We start from the raw sequence: 16,158 nt of genomic DNA on the forward strand, positions 1-16,158 counted from the left end.
TTCCACATTTTGGGACTGTTACTAATCTTTTGTTGATTGTTAAGTGTTAGCTTAATTCCACTGTGGTCTGAGAAGATGCTTGGGATGATTCAATTCAATTCAATTCAATTCAATTCAATTCAATTCAATTCAATTCAATTCAATTCAATGCTCTTGAATTGGCTGATGCTGTCTTTGTGGCCTAACATATGGTCTATCCTTGAGAATGACCCATGTGGATTTGAGTAAAATGTGTATTCCAGTTTCTTGGGATGAATGACTCTGAAAATGTCCAATAGTTCTACTTTATCTATCTCTTCATTTAGCTCCCTTATGTCTTTATTGATTTTCTGCCTGGATGATCTGTCAAGTTGAGAGAGTGGGGTGTTGAAGTCCCCTACTATGATTGTGTTACTGTTAATATATTGCTGTAGCTCTTTCAGTAGAAGTTTGATGTATTTAGATGGTTTCTCATTGGGTGCATAGATGTTAATAATTGTTAAGTCCTCTTGATTGACTGATCCTCTGAGCATTAAGTAGTGTCCATTCCTATCTTTTTAAATCTTATCTATTTTAAAGTCTATCATGTCAGATATGAGAATAGCTGTTCTTGCCCTTTTTTGTGGGCTATTGGCTTGTATTATAGTTTTCCATCCTTTCACTTTAAGTCTGTGTTTGTCTTGTTGTGTTAGGTGGGTTTCTTGTAGACAGCATATTGTTGAGTTATGTTTTCTGATTCATATTCCTACTCTGTGTCTCTTAATAGGTGAATTCAGGCCATTGACATTTATTGATATCAAAGATTGAAGATATTTTAATGCCATTCTTGTAGAGTTTTAGAGTGTTTTGATATATGTCCTATTTGTGGTGGTCTGATTGTTTATAGGAGACCTTTCAGAACTTCTTTCTGGGCAGGCTTGGTGATGGTTGATTCCTTCAACTGTTGCTTGTCTGAGAAGGTTTTGATGCCTCCATCTAGTCTGAATGACAGTCTAGCAGGATATAGTATTCTTGGCTGAAAGCCTTTCTCATTGAGTACTCGATAGATATCTTGCCATTCTCTTCTGGCCTGTAGTGTTTGTATGGAGAAGTCTGCTGCTAATCTTATGGGTTTTCCTTTGTAGGTGACTCTTTTGTTTTTCTCTTGCAGCCTTCAGGACCCTTTCTTTATCCTTATTCCTTTCCATTCTAAGTATGATATGTCTTGGTGTGTTTAGGTCTGGGTTAATTCTGTTTGGGACCCTCTGGGATTCTTGAATCTTTATGTCTTTGGTGTTGTCTAGACTAGACAAGTTTTCAACTATTATGGCCTGGAAAATGCCATAATAATTTCTTCCTCTCCTTCTCTTTCTTCCTCTGGTATGCCAATAATGTGTATATTGTTTCTTTTGAAGTGATCCCATAAGACTCTGTTGTTGTTTTCAGCATCTCTTAATCTCTTTTTGAGATCTCTTACTTCTTTTTTAGTTGTCTCTAATCTTGCTCAATCTTACTAATTCTGTCTTCAGCCTCATAAATTCTATTCTCTCTGCCCGCTACTGTTTTCTGGAGTTCATCTATTTTGTTGCCCTGCTCTGATACTGTTTTAGCTTGTTCAGCTAGTTGCCTTCTTAGCTCAGCGATTTCAGCTTTCAGCTCTCTAATAACCATGAGATAATTAGTATTTTCTTCCATATTCTCATTTGTTGTTCCTGTATTTCTGATTACAATTTTTTCAAATTCTTTACTCACTCCTATTATTATTTCCTTAGCTAATGTTTGGATGTTGAACTCGTTATTTTGTGCTTCACCCTCTGGAGGACTTTTAGCTGGACTCTTGTCCTGGTTCGATTCTCCAATATTTTTTCTTGTTGTTTTAACCATTTTATATATTATGTTATGAGTTCCCTCTATCAGTACTTTTCAAATTATTGATCACTATTGCCTGGATTGACTTGTGTCTAAGTAAGTTAATTAAAGGGTTCACAGTGGTGGAAGTTAGCAGTTGTTTCAATCCCTGAGTTGGAGCTCAGTGGTTTAAAAGCCTCTTTTTTTTTTTTCTTCCCTGTAGGCTATGGGAGCCTGAGGGCTTTTAAACCACTGTAGGCTTCTTAGTTTAATCAGTGACTCCTGACCAAGAGATAAAGCAGGGTGTGGCAGAGATAATCCAGTGGTTATGCAAAGAGACTTTCACAGCCCCTCAGCTATGCCACCGAGGTATAGGTCTTCTCCTGAGTTTCCCGACTAGATCTCTGTCCCCTGGTTTCCCTCCCTGTCGCTGCTCCAGATTCTGAGGGTAGTAGCAGTGGAGACTCAGAGTTGCACTTGGTGAGTCTCTGGGGAGTCCTCTCCTCCCTTCAGCTGTCCCCTTGTTGTGGAGCAGACTAGAGGTGGTGTCTCAACTGATAAACTGCTGAACTGTTAGCAGTCACTTAATCTCTCCTTAGGCTCCTCTCTCCTCTCTGTCACCAGCCACGTGTGTTTGTACTCACGGGTGATTTACTGGGTTCCTGTGGTCATTCTAGTCCTGTCTTGTTTCAGTCCCAGGTGGTCTCCTTTGGTATTCCTAGTTGATCCGGGAGAGGAGAGGAGAGGAGAGGAGAGGAGAGGAGAGGAGAGGAGAGGAGAGAGGAGAGGAGAGAAGAGAAAGCGATCTGCTGCTTGTAGCTCCGCCTCCCAATTGTTTTTAATTTTAAGTAGGCCATCATAAGGTTATTGTGAAAGCTGCTTTCTTTTACTTTCTTTTCTTTTTCTCTCACAAGGCTGCATCATGTGTATATGTTACATGTGCACAGTGTTTCAAAAATGTGAGCGACTACAAATGATGCTGTCATAATTATTTGTACAGAGCAGGGAAGTTTTGCCTGACCTGAAACCAATGGCGTGTTATTTCTTCTTTTGATTAGAGCATTCTTCATTAAAGGGCGAAGGTGGGACCAGCATCTCACTTTGTTTGGTTTTTTGAGACCTGAATTTACAGCTGTCTTTCCTGTTCAGCTCCTGGGCTGGCAGCAACAGCTACTCACACTGTTCCTGGTGGGGGTGGACAAGTATCAGACTTGATTTCTAAGGTCAGGAAGACCTGATCATTTATCAGGCACTGGTCCTCTTCTTGGGAACACCCCGACTCTGATTTTGTGGGCCTCCACATCCCTGCTGTGTGCAAACAGCAGGCCAGTCCATGTTCTGACCTGCTCGTGGGGCTGCATGTTTTCTAGTCACCCCCACTCTCCACTGTCTCTGCAGAGCACCAGAGACCCCATACAGTATCCATCAATTCAGCTTTTGGGGGGACAAGGGGGGCATGGCTCTGAGAAAGTGTTCTGCAAAATAAAAAGTATCCACATTTGGGAGCTGGGCGGTAGAGCAGAGGTTTAAGCACACATGGTGCAAAGCGCAAGGACTGGCGTAGGGGTCCTGGTTCGAGCCCTCAGCTCCCCACCTGCAGGGGTCACTTTGCAGGCAGTGAAGCAGGTCTGCAGGTGTCTATGTTTCTCTCCTCTCCTCTCTTGATTTCTTACTGTCCTATCCAATGACAACAACAACAGCTATGACAAAAATAACAAGTAGAACAAGCACAAGGGCAAGAAAATGGGGAAAATGGTCTCCAGGAGAAGTGGATTCATGGTGCAGGCACCAAGCCCCAGCAATAACCCTGGAGGCAAAAAAAAAAAAAAATCCACAGTAGTAATGCCCTTTGAGAAATGTTAACCTACGAGCATGGATCTGGATGTTGGGTATGAGGTAGGCCTCTAGTCTTCATAGAACACACAGCAGAGGACCAGGCTGTGGCGCACTTGGTTGAGCACACATGCTACAATGTGCAAGGACCTGCATTCAAGCCCCTAGTCCCCATCTGAGGGGGGCAGTTTCACAAATGATGGAGCAGTGCTACAGGTGTCTATCTGACTCTATCTCTCCATTCCCTCTTGATTTCTCTCTGTCTCTAGCCAATAAATAAATACATATTTTATTAGTGATTTAATAATGATTGACAAGACTGTGGGATAAGAGGGGCACAATTCCACACACTTCCTACCACCAGAGTTCTGTGTCTCATCTCCTCCACTGGAGCGTCCCTATTATTTATCTCTCTGGGAGTATGGACCAAATATCTCTATGGGGTGCAAAAGGTGGAAGTTCTGGCTTCTGTAATTACTTCTCTGGGGACATGGTCATTGGTAAGTCGATCCATACTCCCAGCCTGTTTCTATCTTTCCCTAGTGGGGTAAGGCATCAGCCCTGGGAAGTCAGGCTGGCATCCTGGTAGCATCTGTAACTTAGTGGCTGAAAAAGCATCAAGATGTAAAGCAGAATAAATTATTTAATAATCAGGAACCTAATAAAACAGATAAAATTTGGGATCTTCATATTGGGAGAAGCTAGGAAGTCTATTTTAGATATACTCCAAGGGGCCCATGACTTTTCTAATTTTTTGCCTGAGCCCAACAGCTAACATGCAGGTGAGCTAAAAGTATTATCTGTGAAGATGGTGTCAGAGTTGAGAATAGGACTAGAAAGCTGGGTTACGGCAAAGAGTAGCTCCCAAATATGGAAAAGTATATAAAAGTATACCATTAACTATAAGCCCCATTGCTCTGACCTAGGGCCCATGTCTATTCATACTTAGCACAGGAGCCTGTGTGACCTCTGCATCCCTGTAGGTCTGAGCTTGCACTACAGGACAACAACTAGGAACATTCTGGGCTGCACTCATTTCAGGGTCCATCTTCCTCAAGTAGCAGAGTGTGTTGACGTAACCTCCCTTCAGAAAGTGGGGCAGTTTCTACCATGGTTGTTCTTTTTTTTTAAAATTTTTTTTATTATCTTTATTTATTGGATAGAGACAGCCAGAAATCAAGAGGAAAGGGGTTGATAGGGAGAGAGACAGAGAGACACCTGCAGCCCTGCTTCACCCCTCATGAAGCTTTCCCTCTGCAGGTGGGGACTGGGGGCTCGAACCTGGGTCCTTGCGCATTGTAATACATGCACTCAACCAGGTGCGCCACCACCTGGCCCCTGGTTGTTCTTAAATACATGTTTTTTTTTAAAGAATGCTCAGCTCAGATGACTTACTGACGAGCCATAATAACAGTGTGTAGTAGTAACCATGTCAGATTGATCAGTGTCCTGTGGGATTAATTAAATTAACCCCATTTGATCAATGAGATTAAAAGATTGCATAAATCTTGTCCATGCTCCTCCACCTACCAGCAATGACAGTTAATCTTTCTCCAGTTTGCCCTGAATTCTTGAAGCTAAACCAACTGCTGGACAGAGTGTTACAATTTTAAAAAGATGTGGCTCAGGAGGTGGTACAATGTATAAGGCACTGGACTCTGAATAATGGTGCCCTGAATTTGATTCCTGGCATCATGTGTGCCAGAATGATAATTTGGATATCTCTCTCTCTCTCTCCCCCACTCACTCCTTCTCTCTCTCTCTCCCTCACTCCTTCTCTCTCTCTCTCCCTCACTCCTTCTCTCTCTTTCATAAGTAAATAAATCTTTAAAGATTTTTTTTTTTTTAGTGGAACCAGGGTCTTGTGAATGTCCAATTTTGCTACTTCAGGCTGCCTTTTCACTCACGTATAGACTGAGAAAGACATGGTGTATTGCACCAATGCATTGGACTCTGGGGGGGGGGGGAGGGAGGGCAGGAAGTAAACTTTGGGGGCTTGTTACATAATGAAATTGTATGCATATGTCAGTGATTGCACTATGAAGATTTAACCCCGCTCAGTAAAAATAAATAAAAAGAGAGACATCAAGCACCAGAGTTTCCTCCAGTCCCATAGCATCTTCCATGCGGTACCAGGGCTTAAATCTGGTTCACTCACCTGGCAATATAGGTGCCCCCGCCCCAGTGAGATATCTCGCTGACACTCAAAATCAATTTTAATTTTTTTATTATCTTTATGTATTATTGGATAGAGACAGCAAGGAAATAAGAGGAAAGAGGAGACAGAGAGGGAGAGACAGGGGTTCGGCTGTGGCGCACCGGGTTAAGCGCACATAGTACTAAGCACAAAGACCTGCTCAAGGAATCTGGTTTGAGCCCCAGTTTCCCACCTGTGGTGGGGTGTGTGTCACTTCACAAGTGGTGAAGCAGGTCTTCAGGTCTCTGTCTTTCTCCCTCTCTGTCTCCCTCTCCTCTCTCAATTTCTTTCTGTCCTGTCAAATAAAATGAAAAAAAAAATGGCCATCAGGAGCAGTGGATTCATAGTGCAGGCACCAAGACCCAACAATAACCCTGGAGGCAAAAAAAAAAAAGAGAGAGAGACAGAGACAGACCTGCAACACCGCTTCTCCACTCACAAAGCTTTCCCCTTATAGGTGGGGACCAGGGGCTTGAACCCAGGTCCTTGAGCATTATAATGTGTGTACTTAACCAGGTGAGCCACCACCTGGCCCCCCCAAAATCAATTTTTAAACTGAGGTCCGGTTCCTCCACTCGGTACTGTGGGGATCTAATGTGTGGCCTTTCCTGTCACCTGCCCGAGCAGCGACAGTAATAAACACCCCTCCCCAAGCAGAGTCGACCCTCAGTACTCCTGTTTGCAATGACAGAGCCCTGTCCTCTGAGCATGAGAGCTAATGTGAAACTGCTTGTATGGAGAGCTCAGCTGGGTCGGCTCACTCATCCTAAAACCTTCGGCAGAAAATGAGGCAGGGCAGTGATACACCTGGTTGATTACAAATGTTACAGTGTGCAAGGACCCCGTGCCCCCGGTCCCCACCTGCAAGGGAAAAGCTTCATGAGTGGTGAAGTAGGGCTGCAGGTGTGTCTCTGCTTCTCTCCCTATCTCCACTTTCCTTCTTGATTTCTGGATGTCTCTATCCAATAAATAAAGATGATTTTTTTAATTAAAAAAAGAAAATTAAAAAAAAATCTTTGGTAGAAAGGAGCCACTTTTGCTTACCTCCTATTTGTCCAGGTAGGTGAGGGATGGCTTGGAGACTAATTTACACTTCCCTCTCCTGATCTCTAACTTTCAAGACAACCTTCACTGTGACCTCCTTTGAGGAAAAGGGCATTCCCAATTTTGCTTCTCAGCTCAATGAACACTGATATGTCTATTTCTCTCTTCAACAGTCAGATCAATTTCTGCACCCTTTGCTGCTTCAGCCCTGTGTCATCCTGGGCTGCTGGATGCAATCAGGAGTGAATTCTGTGCTTCTTAGCAAGAGACTGGATGTCCTCCTCCTCCCCCTTTTCTCCCTCTCCTCCTCCTAGATCTGAGATGAGGACAATAAGATAACTGTAATGACAAATTGGCCAATACAACCCAAAGTGTATAAGCTAGAACCCACCCCCATATACTTGTTTTTGATTTTGAGGGAAGAACAGAGAAAAATACAAAGGTTGTCCACTAGATTAATTAGTAGTTATTAAACTACCCTGCCCAACACAATCATCTGAGGGAACTTTGCAAAAATGAAATTTCTGCAGGACCAGGCAGTAGTGCACCTGATTGGAAGTATATCTTACAATATGCAACAACCTGGGTTCAAGCCCCCAGTTCCCACTTGTAGGGAAAAAGCTTTGCAAAATGTGAAGCTGTGTTACAGGTATCTCTTTCTATCTATCTCCCCCCTCTCATTGTTTTCTGTCTTTATAAAATGAACAAAACATTTTTTAAAAAAATACAATTTCTGGGAGTCAGACGATAGTGCAGTGGGTTAAGTGCATGTGGGAGAAGTGCAAGGACCAGCAAAAGTATCCTGGCTCAAGCCCCCAGCTCCCCACCTGCAGGGGAGTCGCTTCACAGGCGGTGAAGCAGGTCTGCAGGTGTCTGTCTTTCTCTCCCCCTCTGTCTTCCCCTCCTCTCTCCATTTCTCTGTCCTATCTAACAGCAACATCAATTACAACAACAATAACTACAACAACAATAATAAAACAACAAGGGCAACAAAAGGGAAAATAAATAAATAAATATTTTTTAAAAATACAATTTCTAAATGGGCTGTATCCCAGATGTATGGCATCATAATTTCTTCAGGTGGGCTCAAGATGGTAGCATTGTCAGAAAAACTTAAGAGAAAGAAGAAGAGAGAGAAAAAGAAAGAAAGAAAGAAAGAAAGAAAGAAAGAAAGAAAGAAAGAGAAAGAGGAGGAGGAGGAAAATAATGTATCTTACCTTCTGCTGAGTATCCAGCCTTCCTATGATAACAATATCCCTATTTAAAGCTGGGGAGATAGCATAGTATTAATAATTATGCCCGTCCCAACAAAAAAGCTTTCATATCTGAGCCTCTGAAGTCCCAGACTCAATCCTCACCTGCACCACATGCCACAACTGAGCAGTGCTCTGGAAAAAAAAAAAAACAGAAACAAAACCCTAACTTGTAGCTGGGGAGGTGGTGTAAAGATAGAAGCAGCAGTTGTGTGTATGAAGTCCTGAGTTCATTCCCCAGCACTGAATATGCCAGAATGATGCCTTGGCTCTCTTCCTATTCTTTCTCTCCCCTTAAATAATAAAGTCTTTTCTGCAGCCAATTAAGCCGACCGTGCTGCCCTCCCCATGGCACCCGGTGTGCAGTGGCTGCAAACAGCAGCCTCCTGGGTAGTGTATGAAGCCTGTTGCTTGCATAGGCTGCTCTAAGGGACCCTGGAGACAGCCCTTCCTACTCTGTGTTCACTTTATGCCTGACCTCCTGCTGTCCCTAACCTTAGGCTCCAGACAGGGATACAAGGTGCTTTGGGGAAGCCCCAGGGCACCGCGGCCAGAGTCCACATCGGCCAGGTCATCGTGTCCATCTGCACCAAGCTGCAGAACAAGGAGCATGTGATCGGGGCCCTGCGAAGGGCCAAGTTCAAATTCCCTGGACACCAGAAGATACACATCTCCAAGAAATGGGGCTTCACCAAGTTTAACACAGATAAATTTGAAGACATGGTGGCTGAAAAGCACCTCTTCCATGGCTGTGGAGTCAAACACATCCCCAACTGAGGTCCTCTGGACAAAGTGGCGGGCCCTGCACTCCTGAGAGCCTCAGAGATGTCCCTTAATCAATGACAATAAATTAAGATCCTGCTTATCTTTAAAAATAAATAAATAAATAAATAAATAAATAAATAAATAAATAAATAATAAAGCCTTTAAAATACATTGCCTTTGTGAATGGAGGAATAGTTCACCAGGGTTCAAGTTCTCATATCACATGGAAGTACTGAGGTAGTCTTTCTCTCTCATTAAAAAAGTGGTCTGGGAGCAGTGAAACTGCACATGTGTAAGACTCCAGCTCCTCAAGGAAACAAAGATTTGAATTTGATTTCAGAACAGCAAACCCTAATTCACCTTGGGGAAACTACTTCAACTGTTAACACTCCTGCTTCTCATTGCATTGGTTTACTAGGAGCTAACCCCTCCCTAGACCCCAGGGGTGGATCTAAGACTCAGACCTGACCAGCTTATTGTCCTGGTCACGACAGATCAGGGGTAAGCTGGTGACCCAAACCTGCCCAGCCAGTAACAATTCTTGAAGTTTTATTAGATCTATTGGGAACAAGATGTTTTTCATCCTTGGAGGTGACTGAGCTGGTGGAATGAAAGATTCTGCTGAGTCACTTGTCCCCACACTGAGACAGGTCAGACAAACCCATACACAGGAGCACACAGTCAACAGATGGGGGCGCTGGCTCCAGATGTCATTTTAGCCCCTAGGTCCCCTGGAACTGATGCTGTTCTAATAGCCAGGACTGTCTCCCTTCCCTGACCCCCCCCCCCCAGTCTTTTGCCCTTATCTTAAAGTAACATGAATTGACAAACTAATGTTTACTAGCAAGATAATAATTATCCTGACCAATAGAATTTAATGCCTGGAATTTTCCTTCCAGAAGTTTATTGGTAACTTCAAAGAAGTACTTTCATTTTAAAAAATACATATATTTATTTTATTTATTATTGGCTAGAGACAAAAAGAAACTGAGATGGGAAGGACAGATAGAGAGGGAGAGGCAGAGAGATAACTTCAGCCCTGCTTCACTACTCATGAACCTTTCCCCCTGCAGGTAGGGACCAGGGGCTTGAACCTGGGTGTGTGCTTAACCAGGTGTACTACCATCTGGCCCCATACTTTTTTGATCTTCATGGCTAAGATGGGTCTCTTATACCTGGTCACCAGTGAGAACTAAATCTGGAACAGAAATTACTGTCCACACCTGAATTTTTGACCCCCAAGTTCTATTTCTTGTTTGCGTCTTCAGACGTTCTTGTCCACATCATAGCCAGTGCTCAAGCACTTGAGCTGGGCCCAGCCATCTTCCTTCAAGTGAAGCCCTGGGGACAGGAAAGCCATTTCCCTGCAGCTCACACAACTGTCAAGTCTGTCTGGGCTGCTGCCAGACTACATTCTTTAGGTATCAGCTTTCTGCTCAAATAAGAAATCTGATGCTCTTCCACTGGGCTTCTGAATCAGTGTTTGCCCCCCCCCCCCCCCCAGCCCGTGTAAGAGGCAGCTGTGGCCACATAGAACCATCTGTTAGTATGAAGTCCATTAGCACAGCGTCTCTGGGGGTGGGTCTGAGCTTTGAGCTACACCAGGGTTCTTCCAGGACTCCGTGCTGGGTTTGCCTTTGGGGCTTTCTCTCAGGAGAATGACTGGGCCGCAATCAAACTAGAAAGTTCAGTTACAACAGGATTCATATTGTCACACAAGACAAACTCCAAGTCTTCTCATTCAAAGGTAGTTTATGTTTCCCTATCTTGTCCTGTGGCCCAGATTCTCCGTGTCTATGGTGATTCGACAACATGGGCACTTGGACACCTGTTCTTTTTTTTTTTTTCCCCTTTGTTGTCCTTGTTGTTTAACATTGTTGTGGTTATTGATGTCATTGTTGTTGGATAGGACAGAGAGAAATGGAGAGAAGAGGGGAAGACAGAGAAGGGGAGAGAAAGACACTTCAGACCTGCTTGACCGCTTTTGAAGGGACTTCCCTGAGGTGGGGAGCCGGGGGCTCAAACTGGGATCATTACGGTGGTCCTTGTGCTATGTGCCACGTGTGCTTAACCTGCTGCGCCACCACCCGAATCCCTGGACACCTGTTCTTAAGTCATCTTTCCATCCATTCACTTAATACAACTTTGAGTGTGCAACAAAATTCCGTTCTGGTGGTCTGGGAGATGATGCAGTGGATAAGGCATTGGACTCTCAAGCATGAGGTCCTGAGTTCAATCCCCAGAAGCACATATACAAGAATGATATCTGGCTCTTTCTTTTTCTCTCTCTCCTCCTGTTTTTTTCATTAATAAATAAGTAAAATCTTAAAAAGAAAAGAAAATTCATTTCTGTTTGGGGTCTGTTAAATTGAGTCCAGTTTCTAAACTGATGTTATTGGGGTGAAAGGACATTCAGTCTTCGTAGTGAGGGAATGTCAGCATCTTCCCCCAAATCACACAGTATTTTTAGTAAAGAGAATGCCCCTTCAGAGAACTCAGGGTTAAAGCCAAAAGGGTCCCTGAAAATCTGGTATCTCTTCTGTTTTGAGGCTGTGACAGACTAAGGGTGAGAGATCTTTAAAATTGCTATGGCAGTCCAGAGTGATACTCTGGTGTTCGTTCTCTCTCTCTCTCTCTCTCTCTTTCTCATGTTAAAACATAAATATATTTTTTTTAATGTTAAGCAAGAGATGAAACAAAATGACATAAGAAGTAAAAAAATATATCCACCACCTAAGCAGAACAATACAATCCTACCTATACATGCAATAGACTCTTCGCTCTTTTAAAAAACTTCTTTTTAAAAAATCTTTTTATTATCTTTGTTTATTGGATAGAGACAGCCAAAAATTGAGAGGGGAGGGGGAGATAGGGAGGGAGAGAGACAGAGAGACACCTTCAAGTCCTGCTTAACCACTCATGAAGCTTTCCCCCCCTGCCGGTGGGGACCAGGGGCTCGAACCTGGGTCCTTGGCATTGCAACATGTGTGCTCACCTAGGTGTGCCACCACCTGGCCCCTAGACTTTTCTTCTCCACCATCAAAATCCCAACAGAAGAACCAAGATTCTAAACTGGTGTCCCCCCCCCCTTTCTATGTGTTTCCTCATTCTCTTATCTCATGTATACAGATCTTTATTCAGTAGGTATGTGGTGGGTGTTCTAGTTACACAGTCATTATCATAAACTCTCACAGTTAGATGCTTAAGTGACATTCATTGATTAGCTCTTCTCTGTAGATCCAGAGTCCAGAGAGGGACAGTTTAGTTCTCAGCCTTGAACTTCACATATGTTTCTTCATACACATACCTGTGTTCTTGCTGTTTTAACTTTATGTAAAGGAAACCATACTATACTAATCTGAAATTTGCTTCTTTTTTTTTTCTCCTTTTTTTGGCTTTACGTCAGGTTTGTAAGATTTAGCCCTGTTGATATTGGCTTTTGCTACTGTATAACATTTCACTGCATGAGCAATAGTACCATTTATTTATGTGTTTTCCTGACACTTAGTTTGCTTTCAATTATTTATGACCACAATGTTTTTACAATATTTTATAAGTCTCTGGTGCACATGTGTGACCATTTCTCTAGAAGTATACCCAGTAGTGGAACTTCCAGATTATTTGACATGTACATTTATTTTATTTACTTATTTACTTGTTTATTTTAGATTTGATTTATTCATTAACAACAGAGAAACAAAGCTGACACATGGGTTGTTGGGGACCAAACTCAGGACAATTCGCTCCCAAGTTCAGTGTCCAACTCATGTGCCATCTCCCAGGCTCCCCTGGGTATGTCCATTTTAAACCCTGTTAGACATTGTTAAATTGCCCTCCTGCGGGTCGCATCAATTACACCTCCCCACCATCGATGTGTGTAAGCTTTGGTTGGTGCACATTCTCATCAGCCTGTGGTATTGTCTGACTGTGTGAAGTAACTCACGGTAAGTCTGTGTAAGTTAGTATTTGACAAAGAAATGTTTGTCAAGTGATGCTACATGCCAGGTAGTGAATAAACTATATAAAATCTTTGTCTTATAAAATATTCAGAGAGAGAGAGAGTATGTGTATGTGAACATGGGTTTAACAGTGGCCTCCACTCACAGTATAGATTTGTTTGTTTGTTTGTTTGTTTGTTTTTGCCATCAGGGTTACCACTGGGGCTCAGTGCCAGCACTACAAACCCACCACTCCCCCCTCCCCTGCCCCGCAGGTGGCCACCAGGAGCTCAAACCCAGGTCCTTGCACATGGCAAGGTGTACTCCAGCAGGTATGCCAGCACCTGGTCTCCTGGTCTCTGGTTTTTACATTAGCTTACAAGACACTGAAAACTCTGCCCTCTGCCCTCACCTCCTGAACCTCATACCTTACTCTGCCCTCACTGCACTGACTTGCCACTTTGCTTCCTGCAGGTAGTATGTTTTCTTAAATTAATGCCCAAGTTGTTTGTTGTGGGGAGTCAATGTGCATGATACTGTGTTTTTTCACTTAAAAACTCACTTTTCATTGCTCTTATAGAGGAAGGAAACACATGATTTTTTAATATATTAGCCTTGTATCTTGTAACTTTGATACAGTGACTTATTCATTCCAAGAGGTTTTGCTTATCAATTTTATTTATTTATTTATTTATTTATTTTATCATAGCACTGCTCAGCTTTGGCTTATGGTAGTGTGGAGGATTGAACCTGGAACTTTGGAGTCTCAGGTATGAGAATCTCTTTGCATAACCATTATGCTCTTTATCCCTGCTTATTATCTTTCTTTAATAATATTTTTTAATTTTTATTTTACTGGTTTATTTTAGGTAATCTTGGTTTTACAAGCTTAGTGTTGTCTTAGAAGTATAATTTCTACCTCTGCTGTAAAATTCTGTCAGCCCTACCCTACTAGGGAAAGACAGAAACAGGTTGGGGGCATGGATCAACCAGCCAACATCCATGTCCAGCAGAGAAGCAATTACATAACAGAACTCATTCCTTCTGCACCCCCAAAAGAATTTTTGTGCATACTCTCAGAGAGGGAAAATATTAGAGGAAGATGACCAGAGGGCTCTGAACCCCAATTCCCTCAGGACCCAGAATGTTTGTGACCAATAATCTTTGTTTTTATAACATCACTGAGAAGGAAGAGAATCTGGAAAACACCAAAGGAAGTCAGGCACTGTTTCTGTTATGTGAGAGGGAAGAGGAAAAAGGTAAGACACTCAGAAGTAGTAATAGGTGTAGGTGTGACTTAGAAAGTGAAGCAGGGCCATAAATGTGAATAAATGGGTAGAAACAAACAACATATGTATATGTATATGTATATGTATATGTATATGTATATGTATATGTATATGTATATATTTCTAAGCAATTTTTTCTATGGATGTTGCAATAATTTTGCTGTAATGCTGGCATCGAAAGTAAGCAGGACTTGCCATCATCTTGGCCAGCTGCTCTGGATTTTCTACATATAATATTACATCAACTTTGAACCAAGGCAGTTTTATTTCTTCCTTCCCAATCTGTATACTTGTTATTTCTTTTCTTTGCCTCATTGCATTGATTTGGACTTTCAGTCTAATATTCCAAAGTCATGATGACAGACAACATTTTGCTATGTTCCTGATGTAATTAAGAAAGCTGCAGGAGTCGGGTGGTAGCGCAGCGGGTTAAGCGCACATGGCATAAAGCGCAAGGACCAGCGTAAGGATCCAGGTTCAAGCCCCCGGCTCCCCACCTGCAGGGGAGTCACTTCACAGGTGGTGAAGCAGGTCTGCAGGTGTCTATCTTTCTCTCCCCCTCTCTGTTTTCCCCTCCTCTCTCCATTTCTCTCTGTCCTATGCAACAACAACGACATCAATAATAACTACATCAATAATAAAAAACAACAAGGACAACAAAAGGGAATAAATATTAAAAAATTTTTTTAAAAAAGAAGAAAGGTGCAAGTGGGGCTTTGCTTTTTCCCCTTTTGTTGCCCTTATTATCATTGTTGTTGTTATTGTTGTTGGATAGAACAGAAAGAAATCAAGAGAGGAGGGGAAGAAAGAGGTGAAGAGAAAGATAGACACCTGAAGACCTGCTTTACCACTTGGTAAGTGACTCCCCTACAGGTGGGGAGCTGGGGGCTTGAACCAGGATCCTAAGGCAGGTCCTTGCACTTTGCGCCATGTGGGCTTAACCCACTGCGTTACCACCCAGCCACTACAAGTGGGACTTCTTTTTTGAAATTTTTTTTTTTTATTTATAAAAAGGAAACCATTGGCTTGTATTATAGTTTTCCATCCTTTCACTTTGAGTCTGTGTTTGTCTTGTTGTGTTAGGTGGGTTTCCTGTAGACAGCATATTGTTGGCTTGTGTTTTCTGATCCATCTTCCTACTCTATGCCATTTAGTAGGTGGATTCAGGCCATTGACATTTATTGATATCAAAGATTGAAGAAATTTTAACACCATTCTTGTAGATTTTTAGAGTGTTCTGATATATGGCATATTTATAGTGGTCTGACTGTTTATAGGAGACCTTTCAGAACTTCTTTCAGGGCAGGCTTGGTGATAGTTGATTCTTTCAACTGTTGCTTGTCTGAGAAGGTTTTTATGCCTCCATCTAATCTGAATGGCAGTGTAGCAGGATACAGTAGTCTTGGTTGAAAGCCTTTCTCATTGAGCACTCGATAGATATCTTGCCATTCTCTTCTGGCCTGTAGTGTTTGTGTGGAGAAGTCTGCTGCTAATCTTATGGGCTTTCCTCTGTAGATGACTCTTTGTTTTAAATTTGATAATATTTTTTCATCTGTGCTCATAAGGGATATTGGACTATAGTTTTCTTGTCATATATTTGTCTGGTTTTGGTGTTAGTGTACCTCATAGAATAAATTAGGAAGAGAAAATATAGATGGAATTAGGAAGAACTCTCTTTATTCTACATTTTGAAACATTGGTAAAATTTATTCTTTTTAAAAATTTTTTATATTTATTTTCTCTTTTGTTGCCCTTGTTGTTGTTCTTTATTGTTGTAGTTATTATTGTTGTTTTTATTGATGTCGTTGTTAGATAGGAAAGAGAGAAATGGAGAAAGGAAGGGAATACAGAGAGAGGGAGAGAAAGCCAACTGCAAACCTGCTTTACCACCTGTGAAGCGACTCCCCTGCAGGTGGGGAGCTGGACCTGGAACCAGAATCCTTAGGCCGGTCCTTGCACTTTGTGCCACGTGCGTTTAACTCGCTGCGCTATCGCCTGACTCCTAAAATTTATTCTTTATACCTTTGGTAGAA

The 16,158-nt window shown here is 42.3% G+C and overlaps 1 protein-coding gene and 1 non-coding gene across 2 annotated transcripts; both read left to right on the forward strand.

Annotated features, from left to right (window-relative positions):
* The first annotated feature begins 3,678 nt into the window (after positions 1-3,678).
* On the forward strand, positions 3,679-9,055 carry LOC132539239 (large ribosomal subunit protein uL16-like). Its single transcript, XM_060193399.1, has 2 exons — positions 3,679-3,695; positions 8,634-9,055. Exons 1-2 carry the CDS (start codon positions 3,679-3,681, stop codon positions 8,908-8,910), a joined length of 294 nt encoding a protein of 97 aa, XP_060049382.1. The 3' UTR covers positions 8,911-9,055.
* LOC132539660 (small nucleolar RNA SNORA70) lies at positions 8,447-8,580 on the forward strand. The gene has a single exon (XR_009550991.1). It is a non-coding gene; the product is annotated as a small nucleolar RNA SNORA70 (small nucleolar RNA).
* Positions 9,056-16,158: the final 7,103 nt, after the last annotated feature.

This window comes from Erinaceus europaeus, chromosome 7 (genome assembly GCF_950295315.1).
Source record: "Erinaceus europaeus chromosome 7, mEriEur2.1, whole genome shotgun sequence".
Taxonomy (NCBI): domain Eukaryota; kingdom Metazoa; phylum Chordata; class Mammalia; order Eulipotyphla; family Erinaceidae; genus Erinaceus; species Erinaceus europaeus.